This window comes from Geotrypetes seraphini, chromosome 3, assembly GCF_902459505.1.
Source record: "Geotrypetes seraphini chromosome 3, aGeoSer1.1, whole genome shotgun sequence".
NCBI lineage: Eukaryota > Metazoa > Chordata > Amphibia > Gymnophiona > Dermophiidae > Geotrypetes > Geotrypetes seraphini.
The window spans coordinates 319,910,292-319,930,991 of NC_047086.1; the positions used below are offsets into that span (position 1 = coordinate 319,910,292).

Genomic DNA, 20,700 nt, shown 5'->3' on the forward strand with positions numbered 1-20,700 from the left:
GGTATGGTCAAGCAAAGAAGCAGTTATGGACTCATCAAGATTTTCTATAGGAGAAGAAGAGGGAATAGCAGGATTGGTAATGGTAAGAACAACAGTCGGACATTAATTTTAATGCTAAAATTAATGTGTATGGTTAATAATGGCTTTACTATATACATTACTCAAATGTTATTATATACCAGGGGTTGGCAATTCCAGTCCACGAGAGCCACAGGCAGGTCAGGTTTTCAGGATATCCACAATAAATATGCATGAGATAGATTTGCATCTCAAGGAGGCAGTGCATGCAAATCCATCTCATATATATTCATTGTGGATATCCTGAAAACCTGACCTGCCTGTGGCTCTCGAGGACCGGAATTGCCTACCCCTGGTATATACCATATGTTACTAGACTTCCTCTTGGAAAATAAATTAATATTGAACTTGGGAAAAATGCTATGTTCGAATATATAATACTATATCTGCCATACTATGCTAGCCATGCATATAATACTATGGGCTCCTTTTACAAAGGTGTGCTAGCGTTTTTAACGCATGCACCGGATTAGCGCATGCTATAGCACGCGCCTGCTGAAAAACTACCACTTGCTCAAGAGGAGGCGGTAGCGGCTAGCGCGTGCGCCATTTTAGCATGCTCTATTCCACGCGTTAAGGCCCTAACGCGCCTTTGTAAAAGGAGCCCTATGTTTACCATGCTAAGCTTGTTATAAAACTGTTTGCCATGCTAAGCTGCTATCCTATGTTTTGTCATACAATGCTCATCATGCTATGTTTTACCGTGTTTTGCTTGTAACCCGTTCTGAGAGGACGGGATATAAAACCAAATAAATAGATATTGTAATGAGCATCAGCAAAGGCCTGCTGTCTGAATAGAACAGTGACTTCATAGAGCTGAGTCAGAGAGTAAAAGTTCAGACCAGGATAAGAGAGCGTGAGAAGCGATTGCTGGTATTAAGTTGTGGATAGAGAAGTTGGATATGCAGGCATGCACTCTTCTGAAAAAAGTTGAAGATTTGGAGCTTCCAAGTTTTATTAAAATTTGTTATTCTGCTTATCCATTTTTAAAGCGGTTTACAGAGGTAAAATGATATAAAATTAAAATAAGAGGGTCATAGAAAACAAACGTCATGAACAGACAATGTCCAAAAATGCACAAAATGGAACCAGGACTTGGATATACAATACTTTATTAGAAGTTGTCACAAAACGCGCACTGGAATCTTGACCCTACACGGGCCGTGTTTTGGCAAAATGCAGGCAAATCTCGCTCATACGTATTCATTGTGGATATCCAGAAAACCTGGCCTGCCAGTAGATCTCGAGGACCGACTTGGGCAGCTCTGGGTTAAAGGTTCTTTTATTACACTCTCTTTCTCCCTCTAGAAGAAATGGAAACAAATGAGAGTTTATGTGGAGATAAATGAAAAGGGATGTCTGATATTTCTCCCAAGACAGACATGAAACCCTTGTATCCCCAATATGTATTTCTTCAATCCCAATAGAATTTGTACCAACCATTACAATTCTAGGAGTGATCCTGGACAACACGCTATCTTTCCAAACTCAGATCAGCTCTGTGGTACAAAAATGTTTCTTCAAACTAAAAATGATCAGATCTCTCAAATCGCTACTCAATCCAAATTCAATTAATATCCTTGTTCATTCTTTAGTAATTTCAATTTTACTTTACCAGGGCATCACTCAAAAGGAGATCACGAGATTACAAATCATTCAGAACACTGCAGTAAAAAAATTTGATCATGTAACACCATTTCTCAGGAAAGCTCACTGGCTACCTATTTCACACAGGATTACTTTCAAAATACTACTTCTTACTTTTAAACTGAGAGTTGAGTCGGTTCAGCGAATGGCCACCAGGATGGTCTCCGGGCTCAAGGATCTCCCGTACGGACAAAGGCTGAACGAATTGCGACTATACTCTCTCGAAGAACGTAGGGAGAGGGGAGACATGATTGAGATATTTAAGTATATCACTGGTCGTATCAAGGTGGAAGATGATATGTTCTCTCTTTGGGGACCCTCGACCACAAGAGGGTGTCCGCTAAAAATCAGGGGCAGGAAGTTTCATGGCGACACCAGGAAGTATTTCTTCACCGAAAGAGTGGTTGACAATTGGAAAGAGCTTCCAGTGCAGGTGATCGAGGCCAGCAGCGTGGTAGATTTTAAAAACAGATGGGATGCCCAGGTCGGATCTCTAGGAGGGTAGAGTTAAGGGGATGGGTCATCAGAGCACGATATCTCAAGGGTAGCTAGGAGGGAAGGTCAATAGAGTGGGCAGACTTGATGGGCCTTGGCCCTTTTCTGCCATCACTTTTCTATGTTTCTAATCTAATCACATTCCATCCTTTATAGATCGGATGTTAATCCCATATGACCAACATAGTACACTACGCTCCTCCCAACAATATCTTTTAGTGGTCCCCTCAGTCCGCCAATTGTTTTATGATACAACACGTAAAACAATCTTTTCTGTAACCGCTCCAACATTGTGGAATACTTTACCTCTTACCGAGACAAGAAAAGAATCTCAATAATTTTAAATCTAATCTTAAAACATTTCTTTTCAGAGATGCTTTTGAGATCTATACTTATTATTTTTATTTTTTGTTAAAAAAAACTCAAACAGGCCTTACATTAAAGATTCCTTTTTACCTTTTGGGTTTTTTCCTCCCCTTTCTTTTATTTTAAGCAATGTATCCTCCCTCTTTGCTCATATGTATCATGTTGTCTCTGTATTGTAGTTGTGTATTCATTCCCTTTATGTTATATTTTAAACTTTTTAACACTTTGTATTAATTGGAAACCGCTTTGACTATAAAAGCAGTATATCAAGACTTAAATAAACTTGAAACTTGAATAGAGAGCTGCATAGGAATGGGGATCACAGGAATTCAGTTGAGATGGGAAAAGTTGCTGCAGGATCCTTTGGGGATGGAGGAAGTTGCTGCAGACAAAATCTATGATAATGCCAGAATGAGGATTGGAATACAATCAGTGAAGCAACTGAAGTGTCAAAATGAGCCTTGGAGCTCACCATGAGAGGCAACTGGAGCATGAGAATGAGCCTTGGAATGCCCAGAGAGCAACATTGCATAGTTACTAAGTAAATGTAGCTAATTACTGTATTTAAGTACAAGTTTTGTCACTTGTAGTTGTAAAGAAGTACAGGAAACATTTGTTACTTTTACCAGAGTCATAATTTCACCAATTTTTACTCTTTTACCTAATTACCCATGATGCATGCAGTTAGAAAGCTATAAGTTAAAGTGGATGAGAGACCTATTGAGAGACCTAATGAAACAGCAAAATCTGGAACAGGATTTTGCCATTGCAAACCTTGTCATTGCATCTGAAATTTTTCTGTGTGGGGAATACGGCCTATGAGAACAGCGGAGCTGCCTGTGTTTGTTGGACTGGTTACTGGTCTCCAGCCAAATAGAACAGTGTTGAAGTTGAATCTGGTTGCACTGCCTGCATTTCCAGTTTCTCTGGGATAGTGACAGTGACGTACCTAGCAATATGTGACACCCAGGGCCCATCATTTTTGACACTAACCCCCCCCCCCCCACACACACACACACACAATCTGTATGAAAAACATGATTTTTAGTAACAATCCACATGTCACACAAGAGTGTACCTAGGAAAAGGCAGCATCTTACATACTGCAATGAGCAGTACAACATCAATTCACCCATTGTAAAACTAAACAAGCCAGACTACTAGTACAGATCAATCCTGCAGTCAATCCTAACAGAAAATCATGTCTTTCGAACACACAGAACACAGAAAACACCTTCGCCTAGTATGGATTATGTAATCACAAACTAACTCCTCCTCCTTTTACAAAACTGTAGTGTTTTTAGCCATGGTGGTAACAGCTCCAATGCTCAGAATACTATGAGAGTCTGAGCTGTTACCACCATGGCCAACACTAAAAAATGCTCTATGGTTTTATAAAAGGGGGGATAAAATAGAAATACATAGACAAAGGTTAAATTGAACAACCAAGAAGTTGGACTCTGCATACAATGCAACACCACAGAAACAGCAATGCATCTCCCCTAAAGCAAAAAAATAAATAAATAGAATTTTTTTTTCTACCTTGTCTTCTCTGGTTTCTGCTTTCCTCATCTTCTTGTCACTCTCTTCATTTCATCCACTGTCTACCCTCTCTCTGCCCCTTCTATATGGCATCTTCTCTCCTTCTATGCCCCTTCCAGAAACTGGATGCCTCATCAAATTTCAAGTTTATTTAAAATGTCTTATACCATCCAATCAGCCTTCACCCCCATTGGTCTGGAATCCATCTTCTTCCCTTCTCTCCTCCAATGGTCCGACATCTCTCTCCTCTCCTTCCCTCTCCCACTCCCCCATGGTCTGGAATTTCACTCTCTCCTCTCCCTTCCCCCCCCCACTTCCATCAGCATCTGCCCCCTTTCATTCCCTCCAACCCAATTCCCTCCAGTATCCTACTCCCTTATGTCACTCTCCCCTTTCCCTGCACACCAATTCCATCAGCATCTGCCCCTTTCTCTCCCTCCACCACCCTTCTATGTTTTTCTCTCCCTCCAAACCAGTAAGGTCCAGTGATGACTGCATCTGCTGGTCCACCTCCCTCCGACTTCACTTACATCTTCTGGAGCAGAGCCGGCAGACAGTCATCGCGGGACCTTCCTGCACTTTTGCGCGGCTGCCAACTCTGCTCTGGAATAAGTACGGCAGCCACACTGAGGTGCAGGTCCCATTGTAGAGCAGCACGAGAGGTTCCAGACCCGGCTGGCTGTTCACCCCCCTAGGGCGTGCACCCGGGGCAGTACGCCCCGCCCTTGGTACACCACTGTATGCACGTTAACACATATGGGTGTAAATAGCAGTAATCTGGCTATGTGCTATTGTGTAAGTATGTGCCATTCTTTGAATGTGTGGATGGATGTTCACATGGGTTGGCGAATAGTCCATACTGCCCCAATCTAGGCACAAACACATACTACTGTAAATTATTTTTCATAAAGTTTTAAAGACCTACTTGTTATGTTATTCTTGATATTTTATCTGAGTAATAATTTTTAAGTATCTGTGCGCCCCTTCTTGTTGTAATCTGCTCTGAATCTGAATTGAAAAATAGCAGAATATAAGACTACTGATTAGATTGGACACATTGAGTTAGATGCGGACTACTTCCTCCGACATAATAAACACTGGTCACTATAGGAGGCTCTGATGCAACTGATGGATAATTTTGGCTTTCACAATTTTGCACATACTGTTCACACTGCAAGGTGTGAAAATAAAATGCGTTGACATATGGTTAATGAGGTGGCTTGGGAGCATATTGTTGTTGTACAGGAGCTAGATACCGACAGACCCTCTCTCTTGCCCTCTGAAGCTTTTTTTTTTTTTTCTTTTTTTAATTTACTGATCTTTTTAACCTACCACTATCAATGGGGTTCCGTAGGTCTCTTTAAATAACTGTGACTGTCAATGTCAGCCTCTTCTTTCTCTATAACAGGGATTTTCAACTCAGGCCTCAGGATGTTGGTCAGTCAGGTTTACAGGCTAGCCATAATTTGTATGCATTGTTTCTACTGTATACAAAATACAGAAACACCCACTCTCTCTATATAAATGAATAGTTTAACGGTGTAAGAAGTGCTCAGAACCAATCAAATGGTGATAGAAAGATCACACCGGGGTATTACCCCTGGAGAAAATCTTCAATGTTCAATCATCACACTTTGGGTATTATATTGAATGTGATTCCAACTACTCAAAATTTTCTAAACAATTCAAAAACTATTATGTACTCATCTTAAACGTCTAATTCTTCCAGGTTCTGACGCGTTTCGCCAGACCAGGCTTCCTTAGAGAACCCACACATAAGATGTCTTAAAGTGAGCACTTCGTACACCCTTAAACTCTTCATTTATATAGAGAGAGTGGGTGTTTCTGTATTTTGTATTACTCCACGTGTCACCCACGTGGTAATAATTCTTCCCATTTTTTGTTTGGGTTTACTGTATACAAACCTATAGCATGCATACTCATTGGATGTTAATCCTGAAAACCTGCCTCACTGGGTGTATCTCGAGCAGGCCTGTAAAGCCAAGAATCAGAGGCAACGTTGGGTGCGATCAAAGTCAGTAAAAATGTACCGACTCAGACTCCAGCTTCAAAATAAATTTAACATATATTATAATGATGTTAGTTTTATCATTTTATACTTACATTTGTCCTGAATATAAGGTACTGCTAAATATGTTATAGTACTTTAGACCCAGAACAAAAAATTTAAAGCCTAATATGAGTAGGAGTCAGACAGAAGAAAAACAGATGAGCAGTGGTGTACCTTGCGAGGTGGGAACCCAGGGTGGAGCACCTCCTCCAGGCAGTGGGAAGGTGCGTGGATTTGCCATGGGGTTGTGGACCACATGTACACAACCACTGGCTCTTCTGGGCCCCCGCCCCAGAAGAGGAAGTTGACATCAGAGGCCAATGGAACCAATGGCTGCACACAGGTAGACTGCAGACCCATGACCGCTCCAGCACCCCCGAGTTAAATGCACCTGAGATAGAACACCCCCCTTGGTGCACTACTGTAGAGAAGGCAGAGTCAAAGGTTTGGTGTACCAACTCCACAGCCCTGGTCCTGAGGACCAGTTTGAGAATCACTGCTCTAAAAGAAAGCTGTTCTGTTTACTAATTTGAATTTCCAGCACAACAAAAGTTAAGGAATGGGGAGAACCATTTACTTAGAATATTCAAGTGTTCAAAGGGTGCAATTTTCCTAATCTGATTGAATAGCAAGTACAGTGGTGCCTCACACAACGAACTTAATTCGTTCCAGGAGCAAGTTTGTTATGCGAAAAGTTCGTTATGTGAAACGCGTTTTCCCATAACAATACATGTTAAAAAAAATAATTCGTTCTGCAGCATAAAATATGCTAAGATGACATAAAAAAAAGATAAATTTGTCAAAATGGTGAAAATGGTGGTCTTGCTGAGGCCAAACTCTTTGACGAGGTCACACTGTTTTACCCCACATTCACTCCTTCTAATTATTTCCCGTTTCATTTCAACAGAAATCACCTTCCTGCTTTTTTTAGAAGCCATGATCTATAAAAAATATTGAGTTTATCTTAAAAGGACGACTGTATACAGTGAGAGAGGGCAGTTAAGCGCAGTGACTAACGACTGCCTGCAGTGCCTGCGCGGAAGGATGCAATACATCGGCAGCTCGGGCGACTTCGTTGTGTGAAACGAAGTTCGTTGTGTGAAACGAAGTTCGTTGTGTGAAGTTCGTTGTGTGAAACGAAGTTCATTGTGTGAAACGAAGTTCGTTGTGTGAAGTTCGTTGTGTGAAACGAAGTTCGTTGTGTGAAACGAAGTTCGTTGTGTGAAGTTCGTTGTGTGAAACGAAGTTCGTTGTGTGAATCAAGACATGAAGTTCGTTGTGTGCAGCGTTCGTTGTGTGAGGCGTTCGTTATGCGAGGCACCACTGTATTGGAAACCATTGCCTAGATTTACAGAATTCTAATATAGTAAACCACAGTTTAGCCTGAATAGTAGGGGGACCGAGGTCATTTTATAGATTTTTCTAGATAAATGAAGATTTTCTGGATAATGATTCATAAGAATTGCCATACTGGGACAGACTGAAGGTCCATCAAGCTCAGTATCCTGTTTCCAAAAGTGGCCAACCCAGGTCCCAAGTATCTAACTAGATCTCAAGTAGTAAAACAGATTTTATGGTCCTTATCCTAGCAATAATCAGTGGATTTCCCCAAGCCATCTCAATAATGGCCTATGAACTCTTTTAGTACATTATCCAAATCATTTTTTAAACCCCGCTAAGATAACTGATTTCATCATATTCTCCGGCAACAAATTTCAGAACTTAATTACACGTTGTGTGAAGAAATATTTTCTCCGTTTTGTTTTAAATCTACTACTTCATCGCATGTCCCCTAGTCCCAGTATTTTTGCAAAAAGTAAACAACCCCCATATTCATATTCAAAAATTGCATAGATTACAATATGATTGATTTTAAGTGCTTTTATAGTGTAATATGATTGTATAATATGTTGCACTTATGTATGGCTTAAAAATGAAGATATTAAAAAAAAAGAGTAAACAAGTGATTCACATCTTTCCTTTCCACTCCACTCAGTATTTTATAGACCTCTTATCATATCACCCCAAGCCATCTCTTCTCCAAGCTGAAGAGCCCTAGCCACTTTAGCCTTTCCTTATAAGGAAGTCATCCCTTTTATCATTTTCATTGCCCTTCTGTGTACCTTTACTAATTCCACTATATCTTTGAGGTACAGCGACCAGAATGCACATAATACTCAAGGTGCAGCTGTACCAGATGACAATACAAGAGCATAACATTTTCATCTTTGTTTCCATTCCTTTCCTGATAATTCCTAACAGTCTATTTGCTTTCTTAGCCGCCGCTGCCAGTGAGCTGAAGGTTTTAACGTATCCTCAACAATGACTCTTAGATCCTTGTCCTGGCAGTGACTCCTAACATAGAACCTTGCATCACATAGCTATAGTTCGGGTTCCTCTTTCCCACATGCATAACTTTGAACTTGCTCACATTAAATTTGTCATTTTGATGCCCAATTTCCCAAGCAAATCAACAGTGGAGATGACAACAGCCAATAAAAGATTTTATAAACTTTTATTGAGATCTTCGACACGTCAATAAAAAGAAAAAAAAAAAACAGCAACATAAGAACATAAGAACTGCCATCTCCGGATCAGACCTTCGGTCCATCAAGTCCGGCGATCCGCACACGCGGAGGCCCTGCCAGGTGTACACCTGGCGTAATTTATAGTCCACCATATCTTTATATGCCTCTCTTAAGGAGATATGCATCTAGTTTGCTCTTGAAGCCTAGGACGGTCGATTCCTCAATAATCTCCTCTGGGAGGGCATTCCAGGCGTCAACCACCCTCTGAGTGAAGCAGAACTTCCTGATATTAGTCCTGAACTTGCCCCCCCTTAGCTTCATTACATGTCCTCTAGTCCGTGTCAAATTGGACAGTGTAAATAATCTTCTCTGCTCTATTTTGTCGATTCCTTTCAGTATTTTGAAGGTCTCGATCATATCCCCACGAAGTCTCCTTTTCTCAAGGGAGAACAATCCTAGTGTTATAAGTCTATCCTCATATTCCAGTCTCTCCATACCCTCCACCAGTTTTGTCGCTCGTCTCTGCACCCTCTCCAGCAGTTTTATATCCTTCTTTAGGTAGGGAGACCAATGTTGGACGCAGTATTCCAAGTGTGGTCTGACCATTGCCCTATAAAGCGGCATTATAACTTTCTCCGATCTACTCGAGATTCCTTTCTTTATCATGCCCAACATTCTATTTGCCTTCTTTGCCGCTGCCGCGCATTGTGCCGACGGCTTCAGGGTCCTATCTATCAGTACACCCAGGTCCTTTTCTTGTTCACTCTTCCCCAGAGTTGCACCTGACATTGTATACTCGTATTCCTTATTCTTATTTCCTAAATGCATTACCTTGCATTTCTCCACATTGAACTTCATCTGCCATTTCTCCGCCCATGTTTCTAACCGACACAAGTCGCTCTGGAGTTTCTCTCTATCCTCCTGCGATCTGATCGCCCGGCATAGTTTTGTATCGTCTGCAAACTTGATGATCTCACTGGATGTTCCTTCCTCCAGGTCATTGATATAAATATTAAAAAGGATCGGCCCAAGTACCGAGCCCTGGGGTACTCCACTAGTCACTTTCTCCCAGTCGGAGAACTTCCCATTTATGCCCACTCTCTGCTTTCGGTTTTCCAGCCATTTGCCTATCCATCTTTGTATATCTCCCTCTATGCCATGGCTTTGTAGTTTCCTGAGAAGTCTTTCGTGTGGAACTTTGTCGAACGCTTTCTGGAAGTCCAAGTATATTATGTCCACAGGCTTCCCACTATCAATTTGCTCGTTCACGGTCTCAAAAAATTGGAGTAAATTCGTCAAACACGATTTCCCTTTCCTGAATCCATGTTGACTGGGTTTCATCAAGTCGTGTGCGTCCAAGTGCCGGACTATGCTATCCTTGATCAGTGCTTCAACCATCTTGCCGGGGACCGACGTAAGACTCACAGGCCTATAGTTGCCCGGTTCCCCTCTCGATCCTTTTTTGAAAATTGGCGTGACGTTCGCTATCCTCCAGTCGTCCGGTATCTGTCCAGTTCTGATTGTCAGGTTTGCAAGTTTTTGCAATAACTCTCCGATTTCAACCTTCAATTCCTTTAAGACTCTCGGGTGAATTCCATCTGCTTCATAGTCAATGTGTTAATTTTAGTGGGATTTGATCTGGATTTTTAGACTACAAAAAAATCTGTTCCTATAGCATGCAATTTCCCAACAGAATTGTGTTCTTGGTCGGATGGCGGCTACATTTTTCTTTTACTGTTATCCAGTTATCAGACTTCCTGATGAAGGCACTGTAGCCGAAACACAGCCCATGTCAGTTCAGAAAAGATCCCAATAAAAAAAATCTTTTGTTGGCTGCTATCTCCACTGTTAATCTGCTAATTGACCTACCTTGTGGAGTGTTTTCCTGCTGTTTGGTGTTGTCATATGAAGCCAACCCTTTTTTTTTTTTTTAATAACAGAAGTTTTGTTTCAGATAATAGATCAGGGCCTGGAGATCAAAATATTTTTCAAATAGCCATTCTTCAGAGGGGGTGGAGAAAAGAAGGGGTCAAGTACAATACAAGTGCATATTTTATATCACTGTACCAAGACTAGATTTTTCTCAAGCTGTTTTTATTCTATTTTTAATCCTGTCCATTGTTCAAATATTATATATGTCATATTCTCCTAAAATACATTAAGGGCTCCTTTTACAAAGCCGCACTAGGGCTTTAACGCACAGAATAGCGCACGCCAAATTGCTGCGCACATTAGCCGCTACAGCCTCCTTTTGAGCAGGGGGTAGATTTTCAGCTAGCGCGCACTATAGCATGCGCTAATCCGGTGCGTGCGCTAAAACGCTTAGCGCACCTTTGTAAAAGGAGCCCCAAATGTTTAGTATACAATTTTTAAAAAAATTCAATTTGTGATTATTATACAATTAACACATGGCTTTGACAACAATTTGCTCCTTTAAAACACTGGGGGAGGGGTCCCAGTTGCACTTTCCTAAACATTCATTTTACATACGACTACTGCAGTAAAATTGCCTTAAACATGTGACCTTTATTGGTCGATTGCATAGTCAATCTTTTCTGGCAACCCTATCAGTTGGTCGACAGGTCTTAAGTTCACCCTAATGCATTACACTGTCAGATGTGGAAGAGCCATTGGCAGCATCAAGGACTGATTAGAGTGGGTAATGGGTTAAAAAAAAAGGCAAAAACCACAAATATGGCTGAAACTGTATTTGAACAGACCGCGTTTATGTCCTTGATGCAAAGGGCAGAAGCACGTAGAAAACACACACCAAATATTAATTTGACAAAACCCAAGACTATTGACTGTACAAAAATTGAGAATAACTATATAAATCACAAAGAGCAGGTGAATCATTGACCATCCTGTATACACTCTTGGATGAATCTCTCCAAAAAGGCAATTACTAAATCCCAGTAAATAAGTGTGTGTGTATTGTCAAGGGCTAACCATGTGTGTAGTTCCTGGGAAGGGTTAGCTTAATACTTGGTTTAAGGAAGAACCCAGTAGTCTATGACGTTACATAATGTGCTCCTTTTACTAAGCCACATTAGGGCATTAACGTGCGCTAAATTGCCGTGCAATAGACGCTAATGCCAGCATTGAGCTGGCACTAGTTCTAGTTGTGTAGCGTGGGTTTAGCGTGCACTAAAATTATGCGTGCACTAAAAACGCTAACACAGCTTAGTAAAAGGAGCCCATAGTGTTATTGCCTCTTTCTTTGATCCTGGAGGAAGCCTAAAAGAGAAGGACTATTTTAATGTACAGCACTGCGAGTGTCTGGTAACACAATAGAAATAATAAATCGCAGTAGTAGTATTAGCTGAAAAGAGGACCAGCTGTAGTGACACTGCTCACCAGAAGAGGGCATTCTGACCGACTTCAAGGCTTCTCCATTAAAATTGGTGCTTTATCTAACCATAAAGAATTAAAAAGAATACAAATTGTTTAAAATATAATACATGGGAGTTTTTTTTAAAACCAATGATTAAGATTTGACTTGATTGATTCAAGAATTATATAAGTCACAGGTTCTGATTTTCAAGGTCTCTGAGGTCTTTTCTCCCACATACAAAATATAGACATATACTATATGTGTCACTATATGCTGTTTCAGTACCAGGTGTGCATTGTATTATACCACAAACACCACATGCCCAACACCGAGTGCTTGAAGTAGAGGTCAGTGTAGCTCAATTTTGGTAGCTTCTCTTCTCTAGCTTTCCCTGGAACTTGTCAAGTGATGTTTAAGATACTCAGCTGGCAATGGGGAGTGCAGTCTTCCTTCTTGAGTCTCCTCAGCAAAAGCCCAGAAAGGATACTCCATGACCCTCAAACATTCATAATCCTGCCAGTCAGGAGCAGCAGGTCCACCTCCATACTTCTCACCACTCACTGTGTAGCCAAACTTGGTTTTTAGTTATATCCACCATCCCAGTGGCCAGGCACAAGTAGTGTAAAAGTGTACTGGGTCTAGAAAGGCCAGTCTCCAAGTCTTTAGGGACATGCCAAGGGGTGCCCAAATTCCCTCGACATGTCTCCCACTTCCAGATCTTCCATCTCCTCCTTTCCCCAGGGATGACAAATATTCATTTGCTTTTTTGTGGAAGTTTTTAACATGGTTTTGTGATTGTACTAAAATGAGTACAGAACATAAGCATATTACAATTATATATTTAATATTCTCAATTTTGGATAATTAATATTTATTTAATTTTATGTTTGGTTTCTAGCCCAACGAACAAAGTTGGGGCAGTCTCCATCGAGGGATATACATTTAAGGCCAGATTCTATAAACAGCACCGGTATCAGCGGCCACTTAAGAAACAGCCTCCGATCAAGTGCCAATCACGCATAGGCACTGTTCACAGAATCATGCTGGATTTTTAAACAGGCACCTTAAATATAGGCCAGCATTTTAAAGACCTACATTTAAGGCATCAGTCTTGCACCTACGGAGGTGCAAAGGGACACCTATGTACACCTAAGACCACAGCCAGCTCAAACCACGCCACTGATGGCCTTAGGCGTCCCTATGCACCTCCATAGGCGTGAGACTGGTGCCTTCAATTTTTTTTAAAAAAAGTGCTTCCTAATTGGTCAGTTAGGCGGCGGTAGAGCGCCTACCACCGCCTAACTGCAGCGCATTGTCTACAGAGTTTGGGTGTTAGTCAAGCTATTTTCCACTTTTTCGTCCCATATTTTTCTGACAAAACAAAAAAATGGAAAATCACTGGACTAAGGCACTCTTTTACAAAGGTACGCTAAACGTTTTAGCGAGGATTTAGCATGCGCTAAATCAACGCATGTGCTAACCACTAACACGTCCATAGGATAACATGCACGCATTAGCATTTAGCACATGCTAATATTTAGCGCGCGCTAAAAAGCTTAGCGCACCTTTGTAAAAGACGTGGTAAGTTTATAGCTCTTGATGGAGACTGCCCCAACTTTGTTGGCTGGGCCGAGAACATTTCAGCAGCCCCTCGTACATGTTTTAGAACCCCAACATAGAGTCCAAGCACGGTTCATGTCAGCTCTGCTTCAAGTAATTTGATCCATCTTTCTTGCGATTTTCACCTTTTTTTTTTTTTTGTCTGAGACTTAGTTCAATTCATCCTTGTGCCAACTGGTTCTTTGGTGTGAAACGCCCTCTCCTGTTTGACCAGAAAAGTCAAGGCAGGAAAATGGCACATTGTGGCACTAGATTATATTTTTGGTCTGGAAACAAAAATGGAATACAGTATCAAACATTTGGGAACTTTTTAAGTTGTTGTTCAGGCATAGCTTTCTCTTCAGTAGCTCCTTAGTTGCATGAGGATAATTAAAACATTCTTAGCAATCCATGGCACAAGAAAACAACTGCCTCTCATACAAACATGCATTTGCTAAAACAGGAATCATAAAATTCATAATTGATCATTCTCGTACTCTAAAAATCATCAATCATCAATGCAAACTACTGTACAGAAAATCTAGTTTAAAATCTACCGGTAGATGCATTATATTTGATGACATATACCATAAAATATTCACATCATAAATTTATTGCAAATTTAAAGAATTTGTTAGCTCTAGAATAGGGGTTTCTATGATCATTTATTATAATTACAATAGAATACAATTTAAACCCAAGCCACCCTGGGGCAATTCTGTAACACGCTTCCCATGTACATTTCCCATGTACATTACACATGTTCAAAATAATGGCATTTATGTGTGTTAGGGAGCACATACATGCCTAAGCGCTATTCTGCACTCACAACTTATGTAGCCTGTATTTGCAAGTGAGGGATGTGTACACAAATGTGCAAGGCTCTAACTTCTCCCTCCACGATTAGAACTCACAACTTCGATTATTCACGAGTTTCTAAACTCTGACCCATCTCCACCTCCCGGACCTCTCCACACTGTACCTGGTGGCTTAGCAGTGAAGCAGGGCAGGAGTGATCTTCCTATGCTCCTTCTTGATGCAGAGCCGTCAACAAAAATGGCTGCCGTGAGTTCCCACTGTAGTCTAGTGAGACAGCAGCCATTTTTGTTGACGGTTCTGCATATGGCAGGAGCATAGGAAGATTGCTCCTGCCCCACTTCACTGCTAGACCATCAGGTAAGGTGTGGAAAGGTCCAGGAGGCAGGAGGGAGGGGGGGCAGGGTCAGATTAGGCTCTAAAAGTTATTTGCAATTTTTCCATATTCGCAGGCTGGCTCTGCCCCTAACCCCCATGAATATGGAGGGACAAGTGTATATAACTTACAGAATAAGTTTAGGTGTGAGCATTTACATCAGCTCTATGGCTGGTTAAGCTTGCACCTAACTTTTCACCACATACATTCATACCCAATCAGGCTAGTACTCTATAAATTAAAGCAGATGCTTACATTTCATTATAGAATAGGATCTTAGCAGGTGTCCTGTTATAAAATTGCCCTACATGTGCCTGGTGAGTAGAGATATCAAATTAATACATCACATTATAGCATAAGGAATGAGCTTTGTTTATATCAATCTTATTCACTTCATTTTAAGTATCGAATACTGGCACCAATGAAAGAATTAATTAAACAAAGTGCATGAATTTTGGAAACTATATAGATTCTGTCATTAAATTCAAAGTCGAATTAACCTCTTTGCTGTTCTGAAAAGGATTCCCGAACTCATTATGTTTCATTTATTGTGCACCAGAAAAAAATGAAATATGTTATTTTAAGGACCTCTGGCAGACTTGTAGAATACAAGCTTAACCCTTGTTAAGCTAGAGAGAACTTGAAGCAAGTTGAGTGGTTATACTCCTCTCCTGGTCGCAGCAGGGCACTGGGAAAGTGTGGCTGTCAAAAATAAAATAAAATATGCAGTTATTTATTCCATCTCCAAGATAAGAGACAGGAAGAAGAGCTTTCAAACAGAAAATTTCAATTTTTTAATAGTATAAAGTTCTTTAGGTGCCTAGACTCTGAACAGCATTCTGAAGGCTGTTACCCCATATATGGTAGCTTGAAAGCTTCTGGTTGCGTCAGAGAAGAAGCTTACACACACACACATGCAACTGCAGGCACAGGCAGGCTTCGCCGGCCTCAGTATGTCTCTTTTCTAAAGCGCCGCGAAGGTAAGGGGGAGGGAAGGAGGGAGGGAGATAGATTTGGCCGTAGGTAGATAGGGAGGGAGGGAGGGGGCCGTGTGCCTTCCCTCCCTTAAGTTTCTTTACTAATGCGCCGCGAAGGTAAGGGAGAGGGAGGGAGATTTTTGGGCCGCTGAAGGGCGGTGAGGTGGCGAGAGGGAAGGGTGGATGCTACAGGGACGGGGCGGTGAAGGGGATGGTGGTCCGGTGACGGGGCAGTGACGGGGACAGATTTTATCCCCGTGTCATTCTCTAATTCACAGAGATTGTCACAGTGATGATGGCAATTTCTGTTATTAAAGAGCAACAGAAATTATCAATACATCATAAAAGGTACATTTTGAAACATCTCAGGCACAAGGCAGGCTCTCAAAGATGAAGTTCAGTAGTACTGACTGAAGGCTGTACTCCAATGCACCAAGGTGATTTTATCCCTCTTTAACAGGGGTTTTCTTACCTTCTTAGGACATTGATATTCACTTATGGTTCTGAAGGGCCACAAACAAAATCAAGTTTTCAGGATCTCCCTAATAAATAAAAATGAGCAATTTGCATACCAAAGATTTGCAAATCTATCATGCATACTCGTATTCCTTAGGGATATCCTGAAAACCCAGGCCAATGAGAAAGGGTACAGAGAAAGATGAAAAAATGATAAAGGGGATGGGATGGCATCCCTATGAGGAAAGGCTAAAGTGGCTAGGGCTCTTCAGCTTGGAGAAGAGACAACTATGACAGAGGTCTATAAAATACTGAGCGGAATGAGTTGACGTAAATTGCTTGTTTATCCTTTCCAAAAATACTAAGACTAGGAGGCATTCAATAAAGCTACTAAGTAGTAAATTTAAAACAAATCAGAGAAAATATTTCTTCACTCAATGTGTTATTAAACTCTAGAATTTGTTGCCAGAGAATGTGATAAAAGCAGTTAAAAGGGGTTTTAAAAAGGTTTGGATAATTTCCTAAAATAAAAATCCATTAGCCATTATCAAGATGGTTTTGGGATAAGCAGCATAAAATCTGTTTTGCTCTTTTGGTATCTTGCTAAATAACTGTGACCTGGTTTGGCCGCTGTGGAAATAGGATACTGGGCTTGATGGACCTTCAGACTAGAGAGCTACACCGGAACGGGGATGACAGGGATCCCACGGGTTCCTACTTCGGGTCACGGGGATCCCATGGGCACGCCCCCTCTGGTCGCGGGGTTGGGAGGCAGCTCGAGCCGAGTGGCTCATCTTCTTTTCCTGCCTTCCTGCACCGTGCAGCACTCCCAGCACACCACACATAGCCGACCCGGAAGTCTTCCCCCGAAGTTGGAGCTGAAGGCGGAGGCAAGGCTTCGCGTCAGCTACGTGAAGAGTACAGGGCCCGCTGACCTGCAAAGAAGTGCAGCACTTGGAAGAGGTACAGTTTTGCGGGAGGGAGGGATTATGCCATGAGCCTGGTTTGTGTGGTTATAAATATATGTAGCATTTTTGTTGGGTTTGTTCTTTTTTTATTATTAAGTTTCATTTTCACCAAGAGGTGTCTTGTCTTGAGGTACTACTAAGTGGGAATGAAGCACTGGGTTCTGATAATTAATTTCAACTGTCTCTGCCTGATCTATCAGCAAACTAGTTTATTTGGACTATAAGGTGTTCTGTAATAACCAACCTCTTTAATTAAGACAATGTGAAACCCCATTTACTACCAACTCTTATTTCTTTTTTTTCTTATTTTAAAGTTTCCAGCTACCCACTAAAATGTCAGGAAAAACCTGTGATTGTTTTATCTAGAACTGTATTAGGTATTAATGAAACTGAGCAGGTACAGGTCAAATAGTAGACTCTGATAAGCCAAAATAATGAGAACAAGGATATGAGGGTTTATTTTATAGTATATCAGAGTTTGCATCTTTGAAGGGAGATATACACACATTTACTTTTGGAAACTGTCTGACCCAATATATTCTGAGGGTGTCTCAGGGTGCCTGTTGATTTAGAGCAGCTTATTAATGTGCAAGATATAGATATATTTTTTTGTTGTTACATTTAAATAGCTCAGCTTGGGAGGGGACGCACACATTGTAATTAGGAGGAAGCGAGTTGGGAGGGACATGGGAGGGGCCCAAACACAGGACACAGGAGGGAGGGAGTGCATTTTTGCTTTTTGGACACAGAAGGCATAAACTTGGGAGAGAGGACGGAGGAAGAGAGGGAAAGAGATGTTGAGGTGGGGGAGGGAATAGAAAGGGAGAACTGGGCGTGAGTGTGTCAGTGAGAGGGAGAGATGGTGTACACGGGGAATGGAAGAAAGAGGAGAATTTTTGGTCATAGAGAGGGAGTGAGATACAGATGATAGGGAAGAAAAAGATGAGAGAGAGAAATGTGGTGGAGAGGGAACAATGGGACATATTGAAAGGGATGCAAGAGTGAGGAATTCTGGACATAGTGGTGAAAGGAATGGAGGGAGAGATGTGGCATGCTGCTGGAGAGGGGTGATAGGAGAAATGTTGGGCAGGGGCGAAAGATGAGAAAGGGATAAATACTGGACCATGGTAGGAGGAACCAATGGACAGCAACAGAAGAATTTGCAGGAGACGGGAAAGCGGAAAAAAGAAACTGGGACCAACTAGATGGAAAAATAAGTCTCCAGACAACAAAGGTAAAAAAATGGAATTTATTGACTAAAATATGTTAGCTTTGGGAAATGTATATAGCAGATGTCTTTGTATTATATTCAAAAGAAAAGGAAATGCATTTCTGGTTTTATTTCTACAGTGATGAAGTACTTGCTGACCCTTGCTGTAGCTGGGGGGATCCCCAAGCACCGCCAGCAGAGGGCCTTCTCTAGAGATGGCCAGAACTCCCCTCCAGCAAGCGCAGCAGTCACTGGCAGCATCCATGAGCCACCGAGGTGCCAGCATCTGCGACTCAGGGACGTTACTGCTGCTTGCCAAGCTTGGCAAAAGGGACCCCCAGGCCACCTGCAGAGGAAGTCCTCAGCTGACAATAGCTTGGGGGTCCTCATCAGCTGAGTATTTATATTTTATATTTACATTAGAGGATCTGGTAGAAACCCATTTACAAAGTATTCTTCCAATTAATATTTCCAAATTAATGAAGTGTCTCTGCTTATTTGTAAATGGGTCTCTACCAGAGCCTTTAATTCAGTAGCATAATTAAATGAAATAACTACTTCTGAAGTTTATAGGGATGGGCGTGGACAGGTTTGACTCCTAGCGGGGATGGACGGGGACGGGTTTGATTTCTGTCCCTGCACAACTCTCTACTTCAGACTGTCCCAGTATGGCAATGCTTATGCTATATTCTTAAGAACTGAAAGCAAATATCACCTTCTTAGGCCTTATGATTTCAAATGTTTTTATTGGCTTTCAAAAGAGAAACAAGGTACATAAAGAGTCAAGAAGGTAAGCATCGAAATCAAATGTGTGGGAATGCTGACTCTCCTTTTGGAGCAGTAGAGAAAATATTATTCACAATTCTTAGATGTTAAACCCATTCACACCACACCAAGGAACACCAAACAATGCAGATCATGAAGAACACAAAACAACAGTAGTACTCTTCAGAGTAATTTACCTCACACTGTATGCAAAAATAACTCTCACGAAAAAGCTCAACTTTGCCAAAAAGCTGCATCAGGGAACTAAATACATAATACCAATACTACTAAAATGAAAATAAATCAATCATTTCATAAAGCAAATTAAAAGCAACAGCCATTCAAAATATCCAAAAGCAAACATACTAAAGCGTAGATAAAAATGATTAAACAGATGTTTAATCAAATAATAAAATAACTAAGATTATTGGCACCGACCCAGAGGGTCGAGAAATGATTCAAATCTACACACATATAATACTCAAACACAGTAAACTTAAGTAAAAAACAACAACAACAATTAAAGGGGCCTATGCTCAAAACTAACACCAGCATTAAAACATGGTTAGTGCATGTTATTGTGTGGTGAATGGTTAAAGGGTGTTAACGTGTGCCCTAAACATGGCCACATAGTATGAAATGTACTGGATGTTAGAGGTCAGTAAGTATTCTTTTGCAATGTACAAAATGAAAGTGCTTCAATGCACAGAAGGAAATGATGTCATATAACGCCAAAAGTTTATTACCAGGATAGGGCTGCGTAAGTGGTTTTCAGGAGAAGATTTTTCACATTGAACTTCGGGTTTTGGCTTTTTTTACAAGCTGAAGGAAGCCCTTGCAAGTTTTAAGCACTAATAGTGAGAAACAAGCGTGTGCAATTACGAGAAAAGCTAATAGTGAAGGCACATATCGACGCCTGTTTTCTGTGCTTAAATAGGAGCCTTTCAAAACTTGAAAGTGCAAACAATTTGTTGGACAGCAACCAATATGTGCTTGCACTTTTGCGGTTGTCTGGGGATTTGTACGAGAGTCACACACACCGCAAAACCTTTCTGCACTTGTGCAAAGTACAATCTTCCCCTTACTTTCAGCTTGTTATGAAAATGATGTGTGGTTAATTTGCACCATGATTTTTTTTTTTTTATCATTGAGCACTGTTTCATTATTTTTGTATGTTCCTTTTGTGTTATGCGTTTTGGTGTATCGGCTTTGAGCATCAGCCTCTTAAGTGCAAAAAAGTGTATGGTTAAGCTATAATTCAAAAAAAGCTGTAGATGGCACTACTCACCAACAGCTTCCCTCCAATCATCGTAGACAACCGTAAGTGAGGCTTAAATGTTTCAATACTGGATGTATGTAGATTTGAATCATTCAGAGAGGGAAGTATTTCTCACCCCTCTGGGCAGGTCCCAATTATTTGCCATTTTCTGCCTGTTTCAGCCAAAAGGTTATAGCCATGATTTTGGCCAAAA

At 41.1% G+C, this 20,700-nt stretch overlaps 1 protein-coding gene across 2 annotated transcripts in view; it reads right to left on the reverse strand.

Moving 5' to 3' along the window:
- Positions 1-1,225: 1,225 nt before the first annotated feature.
- Positions 1,226-20,700, reverse strand: part of GALM (galactose mutarotase) — a 97,726-nt gene continuing 78,251 nt past the window's right edge. The window contains exon 7 of one of the 2 annotated variants that reach the window (XM_033938155.1): positions 1,226-1,382. In XM_033938155.1, coding sequence (XP_033794046.1) covers positions 1,272-1,382 — 111 coding nt within the window. In that variant the 3' untranslated portion in view covers positions 1,226-1,271. Of the gene's footprint in view, positions 1,383-14,839; positions 15,555-20,700 lie in introns of those variants that run through there. The other variant, XM_033938156.1, reaches the window with a different exon arrangement.